Source organism: Rhinolophus ferrumequinum, chromosome X (assembly GCF_004115265.2).
Source record: "Rhinolophus ferrumequinum isolate MPI-CBG mRhiFer1 chromosome X, mRhiFer1_v1.p, whole genome shotgun sequence".
NCBI classification, from domain to species: Eukaryota; Metazoa; Chordata; class Mammalia; order Chiroptera; family Rhinolophidae; genus Rhinolophus; species Rhinolophus ferrumequinum.
Window position 1 is genome coordinate 81,630,273 of NC_046284.1, and position 24,229 is coordinate 81,654,501.

At 37.3% G+C, this 24,229-nt stretch overlaps 1 protein-coding gene across 1 annotated transcript in view; it reads left to right on the plus strand.

The window, feature by feature from the left end:
* Nucleotides 1-18,407, plus strand: part of WNK3 (WNK lysine deficient protein kinase 3) — a 148,590-nt gene extending 130,183 nt beyond the window's left edge. The window contains exons 22-23 of the mRNA XM_033118064.1: nt 12,088-12,290; nt 16,510-18,407. Of these exons, the coding sequence (XP_032973955.1) occupies nt 12,088-12,290; nt 16,510-16,842 (536 nt within the window). The 3' untranslated portion in view covers nt 16,843-18,407. The remainder of the gene's footprint in view (nt 1-12,087; nt 12,291-16,509) is intronic.
* The last annotated feature ends 5,822 nt before the right edge of the window (nt 18,408-24,229 follow it).

Below are 24,229 nucleotides of genomic sequence, written 5' to 3' on the forward strand. Positions count from 1 at the left end.
GTTGTCGCAAATGGCAGTATTTCATCTTTTCTTATGGCAAAATAATATTCCATTGTGTATATATACCACATGTTCTTTATCCAATCATCTATCGAAGGACACCTTGGTTGTTTCCATGTCTGGCCACTGTGAATAATGCTGCAGTGAACATGGGGGTACATGTATCTTTACAGATAAATGTTTTCAGATTTTTTGGGTGGATACCCAGGAGAGGGATTGCTGGGTTGTATGGTAATTCTACTCTTTATTTTTTGAGGATCCTCCATACTGTTTCCTTAGTTGGGTGCACCAGTTTACATTCCTACCAGCAGTGTATGAGGATTCCTTTTTCTCCACAGCCTCTCTAACACTTGCTATTACTTGTCTTGTTGATGATAAGGCATTTTACCAGGTAAGGTGATATCTCGTTGTGGTTTTGATTTTCATTTCCCTAATAGCTAGTGAAGTTGAGCATTTTTTGATGTATCTGTTGGCCGTTTGTTTGTCTTCTTGGAAGAAGTGTCTGTTCATGTCCTCCACCCATTTTTTAATTGGATTGTTTGCTTTTTGGTGTTGAGTGTATGAGTTCTTTGTATTTTCTTACAATCCTTTGTATTTCTGTTGTGTCAGTTGTCACTTCTCTTGCATTTCTGATTTTATTTATTTGGGTCCTCTGTTTTTTTATTGAGTCTGGTTAAAGGTTTATTAGTTTTGTTTATCTTTTTAAAGAACCAGCTCTTGGTTTCATTGATCGTTTATACTGTTCTTTTAGACTCTATTTTGTTTATTTCTGCTCTTTGTTATTTCCTTCCTTCTATGCACTTTGGGCTTTGTTTGCTGTTCGTTTTCTAGGTCCTTTAAGTGCAACATTACATTGTTTATTTGAGGTTTTTCTTGTTTCTTGAGGTAGGCCTGTATTGTTGTGAATTTTCTTCTTAGGACTGTTTTCGTTGTGTCCCAAGATCTTGGGACCTTATGTCTTCATTTTAGTTGTCTCAAAGAATCATTTGATTTCTTCCTTGATATCACTGTTAACCCATTCATTGTTTAGTAGCATTTTATTTAGTCTCCATGTGTGTATGTTTTTCAGTTTTCTTCTTGTAATTGATTTCTAGTTATATACCATTGTGGTCAGAGAAGATGCTTGTTATGATTTCAGTCTTTTTAAATTTACATAAACTTGTTTTGTGGCTAAACATGTAGTCTATCTTTGAAAATGTTCCGTGTGCGCTTGAAAAGAATGTATATTCTGCTCCTTTGGGGTGAAATGCTCTAAAAATATCCAAATTACCATCTGGACTAGTGTGTGATTCCCCCCCCCCTTCTTCTGCCTCCCCACCCTCCACACTCCGGTTGAAGCTGTTGTTTTTCAGTCTAGTTGTGTAGGACACAGCTCCCTGGCCCATGCTGGTATTATGAGCCTTGCACTCCCCATGGCTGAGGTAGTTGGTTGCCGGTCGTTGGTCCAGTCACCATTTTCAATCTTTAGTTGCAGGTTGCGTAGCTCACAACAGCTCATGGCAGCTCTCCTGGCTGCCAGCTGCTCTTGGCAGCACACAGCAGCCCCCCGCAGCTCACGCCAACTTCCAGCTGCTCATGGCACCCACCTCCAGGGAGAGCCATTGTTCACAATCTTAGCTGTAGAGGGCGCAGCTTACTGGCCCATATGGGAATCGAACCAGCCACCTGGGCTGGGAGCACAGTGCTCCAACCTCCTAAGCCACTAGCCAGCCCTAGTGTGTGTTTTTAAGGCCGCTGTTCCTTTATTGATTATTGATTTTCTGTCTGGAGGATCTATCCATTGATGTCATTGGGGTGTTAAAATCTCCTATAATTTCTTTATTTCTGTCAGTGTCACCCTTTATGCTTGTCAATATTTGCTTTATAAATTTAGGTACTCCTATGGTGGGTACATAAATGTTTACAAGGGCTATATCATCTTGGATTGATCCCTTTATCATTATGCAGTGTCCTTCTTTGTCTCTTGTTATAGCCTTTGTTTTAAAGTCTATTTTGTCTGATGTAAGTGTTGCTATCCCAGCTTTTCTTTTTCATTTCCTTTTGCAAGAAGTTTCTTTTCCCTTTACTTTAAATCTGTGGGTGGTTTTCAATCTGAAGTGGGTCTCTTGTAGGCAGCATATGTATGCGTCTTGTTTTTTTATCCATTCTGCCACACTATGTCTTTTATTGCAGGATTTAATCCATTTACATTTAATTACTGATAGGTGTGTAGTTATTGCTATTTTATTCATATTTTTTACCTTCTTAAAGATGTCTCTTTAACATTTCTTATAATACTGGTTTTATGGTCATGAATTCTTTTAGCCTTTTCTTGTCTGGGATGAAATTTTTTCTTATTTCCTATGAGACTTTTTCTTTGTTCCATGGTTCACTTGGTTGTGTGTTGTTGAATATCCAAGTTTTATGAGGTTTTTCTTGTTGTCTCTTTGTTACTAATTTGTACTTCAATTTCATTATGATCAGAGAATATATATATATATATGTATATGTATATGTATATATGTATATATTTAATTTTGGGGTGGAATATTGGGGGACAGTGTGTTTCTCCAGGGCCCATCAGCTCCAACAAGTTGTCTTTCAATCTAGTTGTGGAGGGCGCAGCTCAGCTCCAAGTCCAGTCACCATTTTCAATCTTTAGTTGCAGGGGGCGCAGCCCACCATCCCATGTGGGAATTTAACCGGCAACCTTGTTGTTCAGAGCTTGCGCTCTAACCAACTGAGCCATCTGGCCTCCCCTCCAGAAGCTCAGTGGCAGCTCGTTGTCGTCAATCTGGTTGTGGAGGGCACAGCTCACTGGCACATGTGGGAATTGAACCGGCAACCCTGTTGTTCTGAGGTCGCGCTCTAACCAACTGAGCCATTCAGCCGCCCCAGGGAATGTATTTTTAATGGTTTTGATTCCTCTCAAGTTGTTAAGGTTGGTTTTATGAGCCAGAATGTGGTCTATTTTCATGAATATTTCATGTGCATTTCAAAATTACGTATGCCCTGTTTTTGCTTGTTCTATAAATCTAAGTTAGATACAGATGTTTGAATGGTATTGTTCAGTTATTCTGTATCCTTGTTTGAGTGCTGTCTACTACTTGTGTTTACTGAGAGAATATTGTAGATATGTTCATTTCTTCTTTCAGTTCTGTCAATTTTTGCCTGACGTATTTCATGCTATTTTGTTAGTTGTACATAAATTTAACATTGTTGTGTATTTTTGGTGAATTGACCCTTTTATCATTTAGTGTCCATCTTTATTCTAATTTTTTTTTTGCTTTGATGTCTACTTTATCTGGTATTAAATACTCATGTCACCTTTCCTTTTGTTAGTGTTTGCTTGGTGTATCTTTTTCATCTTTTTCTTTTTAACCTGCCTATATAATTATATTTGAAGTGAGACAGCTTATGATCATGTTTAAAAATATACCCATTCTGGCAATCTCTCTCTTTCAATTCTTTTTACATTTAATGTAATGATTGATATGTTTGTATTTTGGTCTACCATATTTTAAATCTGTCTTCTGTTTGTTCTGGTTGGTTTTTAATTAAAGTTTATTGGGGTGACAGTGATTGGTAAAGTTACATAGGTATCAGGTGTACAATTCTGTAATACATCATCTGTATATTGCATTGTGTATTCACCACCCAGTGTCAGTATCACCATATATTTGACCCTGTTTACTTTCATCTCCCACCCCCCATCCCCCTTACCCTCTATTAACCACTAAACTATTGTCTGTGTCTATGAGTTTTTGTTTGTTTGTCTTCTTCTTTTGTTCTTTTCAGTTTTATATTCCACATATCAGTGAAATCATATAGTTCTCGACTTTTTCTGTGTGACTTATTTCGCTTAGCATAATTGTTCTTTTTTTATTCCATTTTTTATCCTTTCCTACCTTCGTTTGGTTTTTAAATATATATTAGTATTCCATTTTAATTCATCTATTATGTTTTTTCTATATTTCCTTGTATATTTTTAATGGTTGTTCTAAGGATTATAATATACATATTTTTTCAGTCTACTGAAAAATCAGTCTTTTACCATTTCAGTAGGAATGCGGATACTTTACATCCATTTAGGTTTCTTCTTTATACTTGTCTTATGTATTACATATACATATATGGAAAACTCCATCACACCGTGTTATAATTTTCATTTTTGCTTCAGTTTCAGAACTCAAAAGAATACATTTACCTAGATATCTATTATTATTTCTGTTTGTGTTCTTCATTCCTGCTCTTTCATGTTTCCCACTGGCATAATTTCCCTCTGTTTGAAGGTCTTCATTCAGTTATTCTTTCAGAACAGGACTGCTGTTGACAAATTTTCGTACCTTTTTCATCTGAGAATGTCTTTTTTCACCTTCACTACTAAAGAATATTTTTGCTTAATATAGATTTCTGAGTTCACAGATATCTTTTAGTGTTTCAAAAATACTGTGCCACTTCCTTCTGTCTTCAATGGTTTGTGACGAAAAATCCACAGATATTTAAATCATTGTTTTCCTATATGAAATGCATTGTTTTACTCTGGTTGCTTTCAAAATTTTTTTCTTCTCTTTAATTTTAAGCAATTATTACAATATAGGCACTGCTTTCTTTGTGTGTATTCCTGTTTTGGATTCCACTGAGCTTCTTGAATATGTAGGTTTATGTCCTTTGCCAAATTCAGGAAGTTTTCAGCCAGTATTTCTTCAAATATTTTTTTCTTATCACACTCTTTTTTTCATTCACCTTCTGAGACTCTGATGATACAAATTTTAAACGTTTTGCTATTGTCCCATACGTTTTCCTTAGTTTCCATTCATGTTTATTTTGTAATCTTATTTATTTCTGTTAAAATTGAATTTTCTTCTGTCATCTCCATTCTGTTATTGAGTTCATCCAAGGAGGCTTTTTCTTGTATTTTTTGGTTCTCAAATTTCATTCATGTTCTTTATATTTATGTCTTTGCTGGGACTTTTTATTTTTATCATTAGTTTCAGTAGTTTTATGACTACTTATTTTTTGTGACTACTAGCAATTTATAGTAGCTGTTTTAAAGTGTTTGTCAGATGATTCCAACATCTTCATCATCCTTGAATTAGTATTTGTTGATTGTCTTTCCCCATATAAGTTGAAATTGTCCTGGTTCTGTTTATGCCAAGTCATGCTAGATTTTATTCTGCACATTTTGAATACTCTGTTATGAGACTCTGGTGTGTTTTTAAAATCCTATGTAGATGTTGATGTTTTCATTACAGGAAGTAATTGACTCAGTTATTTTTACCGTATGAGTGCCAACCTGTCTTCTCTGGTTTGTTGTTCCAATGTCAGTTCAGTTGTATTTCCTCTGTAGCTCTCTTCAGAGCTGTCCCACATGTGGGTCTCCCAGTGGTCAGTCTCATTCTTGGGCAGTTGTCTGTTAACGCAGTTCTCAGATCCTTGATATGCCGAATAGGATCAGATTCATGTATGTGCCGCTTAGTGGTAAACCCAGGAGTTCAAAAATAACTTCTCATTTCCTCCTTCCCTGCAATATCTCTAGTACTTTCTGAGTCCCAGTGACTCCTGTTTCTGTTCCTCAGCCAGAAATCTGGGATTTTCGTTAATCTCTTTAATCTACCACTATGCACATGTCCAGGACCAACCTTTGGGAGATTAGAGAGAACAGTAAACAGTGATTGCCCTCACCCTCATAGGACCATAGCTCCACTGATCAGGGAGGAGGGGTCCTCTTCTTTAGAATTTGGCTTCTAGGAGCTTCCACTGTGGCTCTGGACTCTGCCACCACAAGATTGCTTCGGAGTCAGGGGAAAGAGTATGGGGAAAAGAAGAAAAAAACAGAGTTCTGTACTTATAAGAGCTTTAGAAGTTCCCTTTCCCATTTCTCATGCCAGAAGTAGAGGATTTCCTCTGGAGATCTCTCTTTGCATACCCTGGTACCCACATCTAGTTTAGCCTTGGGATACTCTTTTTGGGGGTAGGTTCTTTGAATTTTTGTCTTATTCCCTAGTCTCCTGCTACTGTTTACTATTCAGAATGTTCAAATAGCTGCTCCATGCATTCTATTTAGCTTTTATTGATGGACTAAATATATGAAGCCTGTGTTCCTTGTAGTGTGTAGCCACTAACATCGCTGCTTAATTTTTTATCCTAGTTTTTACTTTTAAACCTAGTTTCCTGGGAGTGGCCCATATATCTGCATTGTTCAGTGTTCAGTCAGAGGTTGCACTTAAACACCTGAAGCCAGAAGGGCCTCCACTTTTCTGCTGATGAATCTGTGTATAGGCCAGAAAGCTCATTCAAACTTGAGGCCGTATTCTAGTCTGACCCAGCTTTTATTTTCCCCTGGGATCTCTTCTGCCTCCTCTTTGCATGTTCAGACTCTGTAAGCCAGTGATGTGTATATGTTTTGGGCCCTCAAGTCTATACTGTGTATGTGATGATTTTCCAGTCAACTTGAGATATGTGGAGAATTGATCAAGTCCCCGAGGGCTGTCTCACCTCCCAGGTCTCCCTCTTAACCTCAGGTTAATAGAGTCACTACTTCTAAAGCTCCAAATCAAGTGACTTTCCTATGGCGGCGGCGGCGGCGGCGGCAGCGGCAGCAGCAGTGAAACTTATTGTTTTCTCAGCCTTCCCTATCTTGGTTGAATTTCTGGGCAGAAAGAGCTGCGGCAGGGGGTGACAAGAGCAGTCCTGGACAAAAACACCACAGATTACACAGTTAGTTCTTCCCTGAAGTTAAGGAGTAATCATGAATAAATGCTTCTGATTTTGTTGTATACCTTTGTACAAATTCCATATTACTGTAAGGTTATTTACCAGAGATTTGTCCAGTTTTAATAATGCTTTTGGGGGAGAGGATTCAATAATCTCCTCACTCTGTCATGCTGAAAGCCCAAAATTTTCTAGCAGTTAGTATCTGTCTACTGTACTTTTGTTAAATTAACTTGTTAATTATCTTCATTTTTCTCTTTCTTTTAAGAATTTATCAAGGCCAAAGTTTGCCAAGATAGGGTTCTCTACACATACCTTCTACTGGTTTTGTCACTTTATTGGTTATCACAGGAGCAGGTGATTTCATATTTCTAGTTCTAATATCTCTCTTTCCAAACTTGCTGACATTTCATATTTTCCCTGGCCTAAATTGGTGGATATATTTGTTGGCTGTAGTGCAGCATTTCATAAACTGTCAGCAAAGAGTTAATAGGTGTTGCATGGTCAAATGAGAAATGCTGGATTCAATCATAAAAACCAAACTTTTTCACTGTAGAACCTCTTAAATCCTTTAATGTGCTAATACCAATTGAGGATTTCTAAGAAAAGAAATAATATACAGCATTTCCCAAAACAGTTTTAACAGACAACCCATTTTTCAAAGAACACATTTTAAGAAGCACTGCCTTAACATACATACAGAGATTCACATCCACTCCTCACTGCCCATAATTGCACCTATTTGGTGAGAAACACGAACTCATGTGGTATTACAGTATAATGGTATCCACAGTGTAGGTGTGTAGTTTACCTTATGAGTACTGTGATAAACTGTGCAGAAAAGAGTTAACATACCAGGCACAAAACTGCTGTTTTTAGAAAGATCTGCTTGCAAAGCTTGCTCTTGGCTGATGTGGATGAACTTGGTTTCACTCTCTTCCCTAACTGATAAGTGTAGTTCACTTTGCCTAGCTTGTTGGTACAAATAACGTGATCTATGCTGAACACCTGTTTACCTTCTTAGAGTCTGGAATTTGGGTACATGCTAGGTAGAAGGTGACTACATGACTAGTCCCCAATAAAAAGCACTGAGTGTCTAATGGGCTTTCCTGGCCAGAAATTTGCATATGTGTTGCTACATTTTTTTTGTTTGTTTCTGAGAGAAAGGAGCATACTCAAGTGTGTCCCCTCATGATAAAAAGAGAGCATAAGGAATTCTGTACACAAATTTCTCTAGACTCCTTTGTCTTTTTCCCTTGCCGATGTTACCGTGCCACCTTTTGCTATGATATACTTATACATGAATGTAACTATATGCTGAGACCTGTGAGACCTTCTGTTGAATCCATGAATCTGTGAGAGGTCTTGGGGATCCTGAAATATAAGTTCATTAGATCAACTCAATCCTCTAAACAACTCTAAGGTGGGTAGAAATTAGTGTCTGTCTCTTATAAACAAGGAGACTAAAGTTAATGAGGTTAAGCAACTTCCCTAGGAACTCAGTTCATAAGAGAGATAATCCATATCTGTCTGACTCCAAAGCCTTGGCTCTTGCGGTTATACTGAGTTGCCTCCCAGTACCAGAAATTGTGTCTGCTGTGGTTTGAGAAGAGGCAATGGAAGATCATCCAGGGTGATAGTGGTCTGAGACTGCTTCATACGGGAGGTAGGATTTGACTTAGCTTTGAAGAATAAATGGACAGGATTCAAATTGATGAAGTGGAGTGGGAACAGTACTGTCAATAGAAATACATGATATAAAGGCATAAAATGTTAAAATGCAAGATTTATTTGGGAGAAAGAATATAACAGTTCGATGAAATAGGTTTTTCTTCCATACTTAATAAAACAAACAAACAAACAAACAAACAAAAACTTGGCAACTGTCACAGATGGTCTGTGCTACAGTTTGGTATAAGATGATATATCTGATCTAATACATAATTATATATTTAAGCTTAATAAATGAGATACCGTGTTTTCACCGAAAATAAGACCTAGCCGGACAATTAGCTCTAATGCGTCTTTTGGAGCAAAAATTAATGTAAGACCCGGTATTATATTATATTATATCCGGTCTTATAGAAGAGCAGGTCTTATATTAGAATAAGACCGGGTGTTATATTAATTTTTGCTCCAAAAGACCCATTACAGGCTGCTGGTCCGGCTAGGTCTTATTTTCAGGGAAACACAGTATTTGTTCCTTCACTGGAGATGGCATAGGATTAGATAAATGTGCGGAAAGATAACCGGAAGAATGATATTTTTATTATAGACTGACTTGTGTATCTTTCGGGTTTAAGTCTTAGAAAACAAGGAGTTACAACAAGATTGGTGTGTCATTTTGGCGCATCATAGTGGCCCCCAAATTAGGAAACCTTATTTTTATAAAACTCTTTGTATATGTGAATATGTTCCAATTAATTCATCAAGCTCTTCTTTCTTAAGCATTTTTTACTAATATGTTTCCATTTAATATATAATCTCTTTGAGTCTTAAGTTTTCAGTAGTACAGGATTCATAGAGAATCACAGACTGTGTATAAGTAGTCATTGAGATTTTCATGTTCCTCCTTATTAAACAATTTCCTCATCCATTTCCCAGTTTATTGGATGGCTTGGCGTGGTACAATGGAAAGCACACTGACCTAACAGTTAGGATACCTGGGTTCTAGTCCCGTATGTAACCCTGGCTGATTTCCTTCTGGATCCCAGTCTTCCCATCTAAAAAACCGAGTGATAGTTGACGAATATATATATTCATATATACATATATATATATGTGATATATATCTCACAGGCCTATTATTAGGTTTCAAAGAAAGAAAAGTTCTTTGAAAGTGTTAATATGGAGGCTTCTTGCATTATCTTTTGCATATTCTGTATGTTTTCACAATTAAAAAACGTACCATAGCAAATGTACAAGAGATTTTTACATGCTTATTTAAATAAATCCCTGGAATGTTATTGTGCTTCAACTTCACAACTGTATTTCCTAAAATTCATTTTAGACCCACTCTGGCAGTTTTGGTTTGTAATCAGTCAGAGTAATTGGAACTTTAGGAATCTTTTCTATGAGAATGATTTAGTAAGCTTGTATAATGCTAAATAATTCAAAGACAGTGTGCTGTTCAGATTAGGAAACTTCACTGATGGAGACACCTGCAATGGATTTCGTTCTTCTATTTGGACATCTTGTGCTCCAGACCTCATGTAGCTCACAAACCATCTGCATCCTTGTTTCTGCTGTCTAGACACACATTCTTTTTATCATTGACAAACAGAAATATTGGTTAAAAAAATTAAATGAGATTCTAGTTTTCTGAAGTTGTTGCAAGTTAGTGTGGTATACTGAAAAGAGAATGAGTCCTTGTCTAGGCTTTCTAGTTTCAGGCCTGGCTCTGCTGGTGTTACTGCAGACTCAAAGGATCTGCTTGCCTGCGTGCACCCTAGGCGCCCCCCCAAAAAGACGGGCATGAGTTTGCAGTAAAGAAAGGAAAGGTTTATTTAAGGAGTTGGTGCCAAGGTGAGCTATGGGAATTGGGGTCATGGGCTCTACTGACTGGTTGGGGCGAAGGCAGGGAGAAATTGATCATGGCTTCAGGTCCTGGTGTCAGTTATGGCATTGTTCGGTCTGGTTTCCAGGGATGCGGTCCATGGGCCGTTCTCCTTTCATGAGTCCGGAGCTGAAACATAACTGAAGCCAAGGTGTTGTCTTGGACTAAAACCTTATTCTAATTTGATGTTTGGTTATGGTATCTTGTTTGTGGTTGATAGACCTGAAGCTTTATTCTTAAGTGAGTTTGATGCTGACCAGAACCTAATATCCTAAGGGCTTAGTGATTAAAAGGAGTGGACATATAGTATATGCACAGGTGGGGGGACCTGGGGGAAAGAATGCAAGTGGTCGTGGTGCTAGCAGGCTAAACAAAGCTAGCTTGGATTAGAGCAGAATGCACGCTAAAGAAATGAAGTTCATGTGCAGTTACACTGGTAACTGTAAAAACTCAGTCATGTCAATTTACTTTTTCTGGGCCTCATTTCCCCATTATAAAACAAGTGGTTTGGATTAGACTTCTAAGGTTCTTTCTACTTTTAACATTCTGTGACCATTGTTTCTTTGAGATCTGTAGAGTTTAAAAACATTTGTAGGAAAAAAACCAACCTTTATGTGAATGTCTCCAGTAGAGCCAAATGCTATGGATATCCCTATAAGACTGCTTTACACCCTAGAGGAAAATTTTTCCTCAGGCAACCCCACAAAGATTCGTAGTCACCTAAGAATACCCCAGCAAAGGCCAGCAAAAGCTTAGTGGACACCTCTGGAACTGTGATGCTTTCCAAGACCTGGGCCTCTCTCTGTCTCTCTCTGTCTCTCTGTCTCTCTCTCCACCCATTCCAGAGCACCCTGCCCCTCTCTTCGGGGCTCCTGCTGGCTTCTCCAGGATCGGCTGCATTACTGCATTAGATGACTCCCAGCACCCATCTGTGCCAGTCTGGATTCGGGGATCTGAATAACTACCATCATTTGGCTATTCCAGTTGAGGAAATGTCCTTTCTCTTTCGGAACTAAAGACAGTTCAGTATCTCATTTAACCAGCAAAGATTTTGTTCAGACTCTTTGTAAGCAGTCCAATTAAAAAGCCAAAATTAGAAGCAGCAACCCATTTTTTTCTTTCCTTTACCTGGGTTATCTCAACCCTTATCCACCTCGAGGATTTTCTAAGAGCAGCTTAAATAAAGCCATGGCCTAGTACTTAAGGCAAGGAGTCCCAGAACCTTCTGAGAGAAGACTCTCCCCAGTATACCCAGTGCAGAGCAGAGAGCTGCTGGGGCACAGTGGGCCCTTGCTTGGACCTAACACCAGGTCCGAGTCCACAGGGTGACACTGGGGTGGGCTTCTTTGAAATCCTGCTGACTAAGCCAAGTAAATACCAACATAAGAAACGTCCAAACCCGTAAAGATTTTTTATAAGAGTATATTTGAACCAAACGGACAACATATGTGGGGAAGCAAGACCTCAAATGTTCCCCCGTGATGGTTTTTCAAAACTCTTCTAAGTATCTATCTGAGGAAACTGATGAAAAGATTGGGGTTTATACTAATTTTTTAGAGATACTATTTATTATATTTGATAATAACTTGATATATTTGACTTATACCCTAGGTGACCATACAATTTGCCATCCAAACAAGAGGACAGTTTTGAGAGTGAAAGGGATACTGTTAATAATTACTCCAGGACAACAGCTTTAAACCAGAACTGCCCTAGATAAACTGAAATATCTGGTCACTCTGTACCCCATGTGTAGTTCTGTCAACTGCACTGTTGTCCAAGGAAGAGTATTTATCAATTTTAATTCCTTCTCATGGTCTCTCTGTTTTTCCTTATAGATGTACAGTGTGTGGAGAGTAATGTAGCATCACGCCGGCAGCCTCCAGCTAGTAAAAAGGGGATGTTCACAGACGACTTACACAAACTGGTGGACGACTGGACAAAGGAAACAGTAGGAAATTCTCTTATAAAGCCAAGTTTAAACCAACTTAAACAGAGTCGACACAAACAAGAGACAGACAACTGGAACAGAGTATATGATGTAAGTTGTTTATATCCCATCCTGTTTATTTATGAGAACTGAAACCATAAAAATTGGTTCACTTCAGCCTATGGTTACAGTCGCTATGAGAGTGCGGTGTGACTTGACAACATGTAGACTTTTATCCTTGTCTAGATTAATTATGTCTTTGAGCAAATTATCTTTTAGACTGCAAGTCAACACACTTTTTTCTCGGAAGGGACCGGTTGGTAAATATTTTCAAGCCATGCAGTTGCAACTGCTCAACTCTGTCATTGTAGAGCAAAAGCAGACATGGACAGTACATAAATGAATGGGCATGGCTGTGTGCCATTAAAACTCAATTTGCAAAAAGAGGTGGCAGGTCCACAGTGTGAGGGATATAAATGATAAATGTCTAAGTAAAAAACAAACAAACAAACAAACAAACAAAAAACTCATAGATACAGACAATAGTTTAGTGGTTACCAGAGGGTAAGAGGAGTGGGGGGTGGGAGATGAGGGTAAGGGGGATCAAATATATGGTGATGGAAGGAGAACTGACCCTGGGTGGTGAACACACAATGGGATTTATAGATGATGTAATACAGAATTGTACACCTGAAATCTATGTAATTTTACTAACAATTGTCACCCCAATAAATTTAAAAAAATAAATAAAAATTTAAAAAAAAAGAGGTGGCAGGTCTTCGATTGCTGACCCTTGTTTTAGACTATTATATCTGAAAAAAAAAAGCCATCAAGTATTAAAAAAGAAATAATCTTGAGTGAGGGTGAGTTCATTCCATCCTGTGGTACAAGAAGAGGTTGAGAAAAAGCTGTTACGTTGTACATCAGTATTCTTAGAGCCAGTAAATTATCTTATTTGTTCTGTATGAAAAAGAATTATAAAGCTTTTTAAGCGAGAATATTATGAAAGGTATCTTAAGTTTATGGACAAGATGCTTAGTTAACTGCATATGGCCCTAGTCAGGTATACATGCAATTGAAATGTAGAAAGATGTCCACAATGCATTCTGGAATGGAGAGAATGCAGGCTTTTATAGAATAGTATTTACATATAATTGTATATATTAGATATATGTGTATATGCATAGAAATATGAAAAGCCATTAACACAAGGCTAGATGGTGGAATTTGGGCCTTTGTACTTTTCTGTAAGTATTATTTTTTCAAAACGAATAAATCTATTAAAATGTGGATCAGAACTTAGAATCTGAACCCTCGTAACTGAAAGAGATATATCTGTGTGTGTGTGTGTGTGTGTGTCTGTCTACACATATCTGTGTGTATATATAGTCATTGCATATAGTTTGGTAAAGAAAGTCTGAAAATACATTTAGTGTTAATGTTGAAGAAAAATTTTCGAAAGCCTAGATTTCCCAAACTTATAAGCAGTTTATCGGTTTGGAGGCTCTGTATTTTTATCTTATTCTGGCACCAGTTTATACACAGATAGTATCACTACTTTAAAAATTGAAATCCTTTTGAGGCAAATTTCAAGATATGAATATGAGACATCCTCTGAGTCCTGTGTGAATGGAAGTTTTCGTTGACTAGTAGGAGGTTGGTTTATTGCAGTATACTGGAGGATGCTTAGAGGAAGAGTGAGTAAAAATGGAGAACGAATGAAGGTGGTGAAGGTCTTTAAACAGACTTGGGTTCCAGTGTTAGCTCAGTAATTTACAAGTTGTGTGACTTTAGACATGTGATTTGTGCCTCAATTTTCATGTCTTTAAGACAGGGGTAATACCTACCTGCCCTGCAGGATTGCTGTGAGGATTACATGAGGTAACGCTTATAAAGTTGCCTCGGTTCAGTTGCTTATAACCTTGTGTGGGGAGTCCATCTCACTATCGAATGTTCTTGCATGTTACTGTTCTGAAGCCTTACATAAAAAATGTTGTCATGATTATGTGCCAAGTCCTCTACTATGTTCCAAGTCCTCTGCTAGGCACTGGGTTTGATGAGCAAAAACAGTTATGTTCCCTATACTCATAGAACTTATAGTCTAGTGGGACAGTTAGACATGAACAGACTTGTATAAATAAATGAAAAATTCCAGCCTTAATAAGGACTACAAAGGAGCGATATAGAATACTGTACAGTAAGGGACATTTGACCTAGTAGAGGGAAGTCAAGGAAAGCTTCCCTGAGAAAACAATGATTGAGCAGAGATCTGAAGAATGAGTAGGTGTTAACTGGGTGCAAAGTAGAGGGAACATGATTCCAAGCATAAAAGACAGCATGGGCAAAAGCCCTGTATGGGGAAAGGGAGCATGAAGGGACTGAAAGTAAGCAGTTTGGCTGAAGTGAAGAGAGCAGAGAAGAGTTGGTACGTTCATAGTGAGTCTAAGGAAGTAGGAAGTGGCTGGTGATGATAAGGAACTTTGTCTTTATTTTAAAGGAATATGGATAGCCATTGAAGCCCTAAGGTTGACATGATCAGATTTGCTTTTTGAAAATATCACTTCTGACTTAAAGCAAGAAGAAAGGATTTTTAGGGGTAAGGGTAGATGTTGGTAGACCAATTTTAAGAATTAGTCACAGTAGGTCAGATAAAGAGGAATTTAGATAAAGAGAAGTGAACAGATTCCAAGAAGTATTTAAGAGATAAAATGGACCATATTTAGTGATGGAGCAGATGTATGGCAGAGGGGAGGTGTCAGGGTTAGGTTTCGGGCCGGTATAACTGGTTATCACTCCAGCATACCAATCATCAAGATGGGGAACATGAGCAGGCAGTGTGTTTTGGTAGAGGAAAAGTTGTATGTTTGGTTTTGGTCATTTGAATCTGAGATGCCTTTGAGATATCCAGGAGATAATTAAACATAAGTCATCTTCAATTCAGTCTTATTTTAAAATAAAGATAACATTGTTATTGTTTGTTATAGAATTTAATCAGTGCAGAAAAGTACAAATTTTAAAATCCCACCACCCAGAAATAATTGTCACTCAATTTAGATAAACATCATTTCAGGTATCTTTCTATTTCTGTATATGGATATGTGGAAATAACTTTATAAGAATGCCATCATATAATATGTGCTGTTTTGAATCAGAAGTGTGAATTTTAATTTTACTTTAATAGAACAAAAACGCTGATATGAAGAAGGGATTGCTGAACTTAAAATAAATGTTTTTTTCCCACCTCAAGAGAGATTGTCATTCATTCTTTAGTCAAGCTAAAAACCTTTATTGTAACTTTAGTTTGAAACTTTAGTTGAAAGGGTTTTAGCTTCACTGTTTAATTTAGAAGAACTAAGCATTTGGGACTGATACGAAGGTCTCCTTTAAGTGAGTAGTATTTACTTCCATTAGACTTATTATTCCCATGTGCATAAGATTTCAGTAATCTCCACCATGTTTCCCCAAAAATAAGACCTAGGTGGACCATCAGCTCTAATGCGTCTTTTGGAGCAAAAATTAATAAATATAAGACCCGGTCTTATTTTACTATAATATAGGACCGGGTCTTATATTAATTTTTGCTCCAAAAGACGCATTAGAGCTGATGGTCCAGATATTTTCGGGGAAACACGGTATACATATACATAATCATAATACAATATGATAAGAAGAGTTAGGCAGGAATAAATTTTCTCAATATTGTCCAAAACGTAATTGTCTTGAGTTGAAATTTCCAAAAATATAGCATATGTCAGACTTTATTTAAGATAGTGAGTAGAAGGGGGTAGGGAGGTGACATTTATTGAGCACCTACTATATGCCAGGCTCTTTCCCCTGTGCCACACTAAATCGTGCTTCTCTGTCTCTAAAGAATTATGTAGTATAGTAAGATGGGCTATTGTCTGTAGTGCTGAATGAGAGAATTCCTGGGGCTGACAGAAGGAAATAAAAATAGAAGAGTGCTAGCACAAGGAAAGGAGACACTAAACTGAACAGAGATTTAGCAGGGGCCCTGGAGTTAGGTGGAACTGTGTGCAAATCCTCTCCTCTCTATTAACTTGCTTAGTGTGTTAGGTGTTACCAATTTTGAACTTCTGTTTCCTCATCTGAAAATGCCTACCTTGCAGGGCAGTTATGAAGATGAAATGGATAAGGTATGGATAATTATGGATAATGGATAACTATGCTTAGCTCACAGAAAGGTGCTGCAGAAATGGTAGCCACTCATAGTAATAATGAGAATAGTAAGACAAAAAAGAATAGGGAAGAATATAGATGAGTAAAAAAGCATCTACCAAATAAACTGATCTTTTGTTTTTATTTTTGTTAGAATACTCCATCTACTATGGGCTACACACCAACGTGGATTTCTTCTCTGTCCCAAATCCGTGGAGCTGTCCCAACCTCCTTGCCACAAGGACTCTCACTCCCTACATTTCCTGGGCCATTATCATCATACGGAATGCCCCATGTTTGTCAGTATAATGCTGTGGGGGGGCCAGGGTATCCAGTAGTACAGTGGGTAGGAATTTCAGGAACACCACAACAGTCTTTAGTAATTCCTACCCAGCCCGGGGGACCGTTCCAGCCGGGAATGAATTTACAAGCGTTTCCAGCTTCATCAGTGCAGAATCCATCCACGATCCCTCCTGGTCCCAAATGAATCAGAGTAGATGATGAAGAAAAGGGAGATTTTTTTCAGAATTATTTTCAGGACACCTGAGATATTATACTTTTTTCTTCTTGGGTTCTGCCATGTTTTCCCTCATTTGAGTTTATACTTTCCACTGTATTTTTTTGTTGTTGTTCCAGTGTAGTGTTTGATATAGTTCATTGTTCTGTAGAAACGTGCAGGTTGTACGTGGAACTCTGCACACAGAAATGTTTTTTCACTTCAAATCCTATCCTCTTTGATACTTGATTTTTTAAAAATACTGTTCAGAATGCTTTAATAAGCTCGGCTTGAGCATTACCATTTCCAGGACACTTTCCATGCATTGCTGAAAAGCCCTCATTTTTTTACTGCTGTCTGCAGGTGGATGATACTTTTCTTTAAAATATATAAGGACTATTTAAATTGATATTCCCCAAACGTGGATGAAGTGAGACCCTCCAACAGCCGGAGTCTACGGGATTCTTCACGTGTTTATCTTAGGTTTACCTTTCAGAGAAGGCAGGGTAACACTACAGGAAACGTTTTGGTATATAAAATTAGAATAACTTTGCCACCCAATATAGAACATGAGCCCTTTTTAATGTGATTTTCTTCCCGTCGTCACAGCAGTAGAAATGAAGCCTTGTTTTAGGTGAGGCGGAGAGAAAGGAAAAAAACAGAACTGTAACAGTTCCTTGATTCTGCAGATACTGTAGCTGCTTTAAGGATTTCAATAGTAATTCAAAGCAGCTATCTCCTTGTTTCTCATGTGCACACTGCATTGGTCTCTGAGCATCTGAGAGGCACTGGTTTGGCTTGCATTCTTTTGCAAGGGATATAGTGCAGCTGATATGAATCTCATTTGGGGGGAATCTTTGTATTCCTAACAAAGAGGATTCAAGTTACACCTCTATTGATCCATTCTTCTGAAGTGAAATTTACTTGACAGTAGGTTTTGTAGGTTTTGAGACTTACACACGAAACACTGGCTTTACAGGGTTCTAAGAGATGTGGGGTATACACTGTCCTGCAGTGAAATAGTAGGCCCTGAAAGGATACTATTTAAATTGCCCTTAGCTTTTGTTGGGATTGCCATTTTTTAGTTGTTATAATTTCGTGTTAGTATCTATAGCATCTTATTTTAGAACTTAGATGATTGCGGCAGCCTCTTTAGAATCTGAGAGAGATCACTGTCAAGTTGCACTTTACTGGGTTTTATCCAGTTATAGGAGGAGGGGAGGCAATGTCAAAATTTACACTTTTGGTTTTCAAGAAAGTTAATTATAATCTTAAAAGGATGGCCACAGAGTTCCCTAATGCTCAGTCTGTGAAACCCAAATAGAATTCTTAAATGGTATTTACCAACCACCCCGTATACATTTTTAAAATACCTTTCACTCTGAAGATTTCAAGGTTGTTTCTAGTACACATTTACCTTAATAACGAGTTCTGTACTGGTAAACATTCCAAATTACCACCCAACATTTCTGTTAACAGATTTTCCTCCATATTCCTCTAAAAATTTTACCCCATTGGGCTTGCCAGGTTCTTAATGAGAAAAACTTAATGGGTGTACCTTTTTTTTTTTTTTTTGCACAGTCTACTTCGTGACAGTACCCTTTTTCCAAAAAAAAAAAAAAAAAAAAAAAAGTGTCTTATTCTGCTTACCTGAGGATCACACTCACCATTCTGAAGATTGTGTTGGTATCATTTGGGGCATCTAGGGCAGCATTTTGAGAATTGCTGTTGCTAAGAGCCACAGTTTCTTTTCATAAAACACTCTGGTTTGGATGAGTCTTTCTAAATCTTCTGTACAGATTCTTCAAATTTCTTCTCCAATATTGGTTAGCAAGTTAAAGTGATTTTAGGACATTAGTGTAATGCAAATGCTTGCATTGCAGTGTTTTCCATGTGTACAAAAACAATGTGCCTAAAATCCATAATTCTTTAAAACTGCTTGTGTTTCATTATAAGAGTTGGCTTTATGTGATTACACTGAGACTTATAACCTGTAAAGTAAAAATACTGCAGATTTTAAGATCACTTCTCTAATCCTTTTAAACAGTGTACCCAAGGATGAAAAAAAGCTTCATGGATGACATGCACAGTTACACTTAGTAATGGCTGCTCTATAGCACATGTCCCACACATTTTGCCACCACCTGTTTTATGTATAATTCATCATTAGTTTGCCTGCAGACTTTTGCAGTGCCTTGTAATATTTAGAAACTTTTCAGATTTTTTGCTGGAAAGGAAAGTAGTCTTCTAAATTTTGAAGATGGTGAACAGTGTACTGCTATCTCCATGCTGACTGCAGTAGTTGGGTTAACATATATGTTATGTATACATTATGTATATATAACATGTGTAAGTTTAAAAATACAGAAAAAAGTGATTTTGTGCAGAAATGAAGAAAACAGTGTTATTCACATCACTGTGGGGTTTTATTTATTTTTTTCTCATTACTTAAATGTTTGATTCAGATTATAGTCACTTTGACTGTAAATATTGCCTAGTTTTCTATCTAGGGGTTTTTCATTATTTCATAATTTTTACTAAATCATATAATAGTGCTGTTTTCATCCTTGCTGAGGTACTTTTCCTCCCCAGAAATGATTCTCGAGGTAAAGCTCAAAAATTCCCTTCTTACTTAACAAAGAGCCTACTGTATAATAAGGGCCTTCTCCCCATTTCCAAAAAACACACAAACTGTCCTTTTCATTTTCCTTCTTGTGCAAGAGAAAAAGGTTGTATTAAACCATCCTGCTTGTAACATTTATTTGGTGGGTAGTCTGTATGTCCAGCCACCATGTTTACTTCTCAAAGTGCAAGTCTGATGAATAGTATTGTATCTCCATATGTGGCAATGTGAGCATTTCATCATGAAGTACCTGCTGCTATGTTTGTGAAGTTGGGTGTAACATCATAAGATTATGAAACCAGTATTGGTGTAAATCTAATGAAAATAGCCCTATGTATATTTGTAGCAGTCTTGAATCTCTATTTAAGGTAATTTGCTGTAATATAACAAATATCTCTTCTGTTTTTCATCCTTTTCTTGCCAATTTTATATCAAGCATTAATTCTAATGGTTTGACAGCAAAATTATCTGTGAAAGTTTAAAAGGCACTTTTCCACTGCGATTTTTGGATTGAGTATAGAGTTTATTGAATGTACAGTATGATGGGATGATATATCATTTTAAAATCCCAGATTTAATTCCAGTCCAGTTACTTTTATTTATCTACCTCGTTTTCAGTGCTGTTTTGGGGTGCACAAGTAAACACTGCCTGTGAAACTTGCTTTTTTTGCCTTGATTCTCACTCAGTATTCTTTCAGGTGATAAATCTGGCCTGCCTCCTCATCCCAGAGCTCTATGAGTGTGAGATGAGACGGACCATCACTCTGCTGCCAATATGTGTTTAAGCGACGAGAGCCTTGTGCCTCTGAAATAAGCTTTGGGGATTTGGGGATGGAGAGCAGAGAAATATATCCAGCTGGTGGCAATATAGGACTTAGTTGTAGGTGTTAATTGTAAAGTAAACAAATGCTAAGAAAGTACCTAAATTAGACAGTCCAGTGCCTGTAATTTTGCATCTGTTATTAGAGATGCATTTCTTATTTGTGTGCCTAAAGGGCTATGGGTTGAAATTGCTTTAACTACCACAGTGAAATATTTGACAAATCCTACAGCTGTGGCCAGTCGTTCAGCATATATTAGCATACTGCTAGATATTTGCAGTGATATTTTGTTACCTTAAAATAGCTGTATGCTTTTAGTTGAACTGTAGTTGGTGGTAACTGTTTATCCAATCTCTCTCTAAAGTTTATGGACGGCATTGACTTTCTTCTTTGCTGTCTTTTCTGAGTGATGAAAATGATGCATTCCTTTTTTCCCCAAAAAAACTCAGCAAATGTTTGTAAACCACATGTTCCTTGTTTCACATGTTTACTGTGTGTAACACTACAGAATATTTAATGGTAGTAAATACTGTATTTCAGGCTTCCTGCACATGTACATTCCTGAGGTATATTTGCCATCAGTTTGGGATTCAGTTATTTTCATCTTCTCTTTGGTTCAGAAAAAATTTGAGATATTTGAGATGGTGTGCAGGCCATTTTCTCAGATTGTTCATTTTTCAATCTGTAATTTATTGCAGACTTGTTTTTACCCTTTTGGTATAGAGATGAACCAGAAAGGTGGGTGAGGGAAGTAGAAAGGCCATTGATTTGGTAAGTTTAATTTCTGAGATTGAAAGTTTTTTGTTTTGTTTTTTTAAAAACAGTCCAGGCTGTACAATGGTGACACTCAAATTGGTAACACCCTTTGAAGTGAAATTAGTATGAAAGTTTTATGGCACCAAATGCTTTCAGGTCACCCTGGAAATAGTCTGTATGTGAAGGATGAACACAAACATTGGTCATGTCTTGATAGCCAACATAGGCAGGGGCCTGGAGTAGCAACTAGGTTCCACTGAAGTTATTTTCAGCTGAGATAGCTAGAAGAGTGTACAAACCAACAGCTCCCATTCTGGAAGGTTTTCTTTTAAATTAAAAAAAAAAACTCAAACAAAAAGGCTACAAGTCAAGCAAGAAGGGAAGAGAGAAACTGGGCTCTTGAGAAAAAAATGTGCCAGTGTAAAATAAACTCCTAAATGTGTGCTTGTCATCCTTCCACTTTTGTTTTTTTAAGTTGCAGTTCTTTTTCACTATAACTGAAGATTTCAGATTGAGGTTTGTGGTCCAGAACACACCCTCAGCAGACATAGTGACTGATGGGAAAGTGCAGTTGTTCAAGGTCTGTCGTGCTCAGTCATTTAAAGCTGTCATTTCTTTGATATGAATATGAAGCATGTAGACCTAGCACAGCATGGGAGTCACTCAGGAAGTTTATGCAGTTAATAAACTTTCATGCATAATTTACTTTGAAGTACGCAGAATTTCAGTCACTTCTCTACATTTAACATTTAGTTGTATATGTGAACTCTCCTTTCTTAATTGGGGAATGTAGCATTATATAGAATATTGTTAAACTTAATTTTAATCCTTCTTGACATTAACTTTTTTCCTTTTCTTCTCTTTTGGTAAACCAAGTGATCTGCCTTTATGCAGTTGTCTTATTTTGGTTCTTTGAAACTGTGATTTTTATTTTATTTGTACCCAACCATTGTAAGTATTTTGTTTTGTTTCCTGGAAATTTTGTTTTGAAACAGAAAATAAAGGTTGTGTTACAATGAATTTGTTATCTTATTAAAATGCTGTCACATTTTGGGGTAGATGTCCAAGAGAGGGATTGCTGGGTCGTATGATAATTCTATTGTTAATTTTTTGAGGAACCTCCATACTGTTTTCCATAGTGGCTGCACCAGTCTGCATTCCCACCAACAGTATATGAGGGTTCCCTTTCCCCCACAACCTCTCCAACACGTGTTATTACTTGTCTAGTTGATAATTGCCATTCTAACAGGTGTGAAGTGGTCAAGAACTGTATGACTTCACTCATATGTGTGATATAAAACTGACAGCAACAAATGAACAAGACAAAAAAACTCAGACTCAGACAACCATTTAGTAGTTACCAGAGGTTAAGGGGGCACGGGGGTGGTAGAAAGGGTAAAGGGGGTGAAATATATGGTGACGGAAGATCTGACTTCGGGTGGTGAGCACACAATGCAATACACAGATGATGTGTTTTGTGTATATATAGTGCAGAAATAATTGAGTTTTAAAAGGTTAAAAATTGCAAAAACAGCAATTACTTTTGCACCAACCTAATATATATATATTATATATATATATATATATATATATATATATATATATATATGTGTTATATATATATAACACTTGAAATTGATATAATTTTAACCAATGTCACCCCAATAAATTTAATAATAAAAAAATGCTGTCATAGTCACTGCAGTCATCTGGCTCATCATTTACCAAAATCTTCATTAGCATATTTTTTTTAAAAGTTTAGTCCTGTAGATTATGCTGGCTGAACAAACTAACCAAACTGCTCTACCTCTTGATTTATAACTCCAACAAATTTTGAATTGAACCTCTTTTCCACACTTGTCAATGACCGATGATTGACAGTCACTACGGAATGATTTACTGAGTACGTACTGTGTTAGCTAGGCTTTTACCTGTGTTATTTTTAATTCACAAAACTAGCCTATAAACTAGGTCTGTTACTATCTCCACTTTAAAGACAAAATTTGAAGATCAGAGAGATAAAAGAATTTACCAAAGTTAACACAGCTAAGTAAATGATGAAGCCTGGATCCAAATTCAGGTCTGTCTGGCTCCAAATCTCATGGGAAAAACCCTGGGCTATCCATCCTCTCAGATGTGCTGCATGAAAAAAATCCAAATGCATTTATAATCAATAGGTTTTCATCAAATTATTAGGATTAGTATGTATTCTTTTTACATATCTTTCATGATGTTCTATCTAGTGCTTATTTCATAATTTCAAGACTGTATGTTTATGGTGCAAGCAAGGATTCAAAATGTGCCCTTTGGGGGCCGGCCTGGTGGCTCAGGCAGTTGGAGCTCCGTGTGCCTAGTGCTGAAGGCTGCCGGTTCAATTCTCACATGGGCCAGCGTCCTCTCAACCACAAGGCTGCAACTAGCAACGGCAACTGGACCTGAAGCTGAGCTGCGCCCTCCACAACTAAGATTGGAAGGACAACAACTTGAAGCTGAACGGCACCCTCCACAACTAAGATTGAAAGGACAACAACCTGACTTGGAAAAAAGTCCTAGAAGTACACACTGTTCCCCAATAAAGTCCTGCTCCCCTTCCCCAATAAAATCTTTAAAAATGTGCCCTTTGCACAAACTTACTAAGGAGTATTTCCTGTCATAGTGATAGTGATTATGGTCCACCTTTAGAAAAACATGCATTTGGAAATGTCCCCGTGTCTCTCATTCACACCACAGTTACTTAGAAAACTCAAATGAGGTCAGATCACTTACTCATTTTCACTTATTCATTTGATAATTTAGGTAGAAGAATCATACATATGATTATGCAAATGGCCGTGGAGGAAGAGTAGACATATTCATGATTAGGTAGGGATTTTTAAAGTTTAAAAATCTATTACCTTGATTTATTGACCCAGTGACTGAGGAATTCTATCTACAGGAGAATGCAGGTGCACAGTGGAATAAGCATGGGCTTTTCATTTTACAGACCTCTTAAACGTTCATGTTCTCAATTGTAAAATGAGGTGCTTGTATTAAATGAGACACGTAAAGGCAGCTACCCTGGCCCTAATTTGCTAATGGTGCTTATCATTAGACATCTCTGGTGACTTTCACACTAAACTTGCACTTAAGTAGTCAGGCTGGTTTGGAAATGGGCCCTGATTCTTACTACAGTTAATAC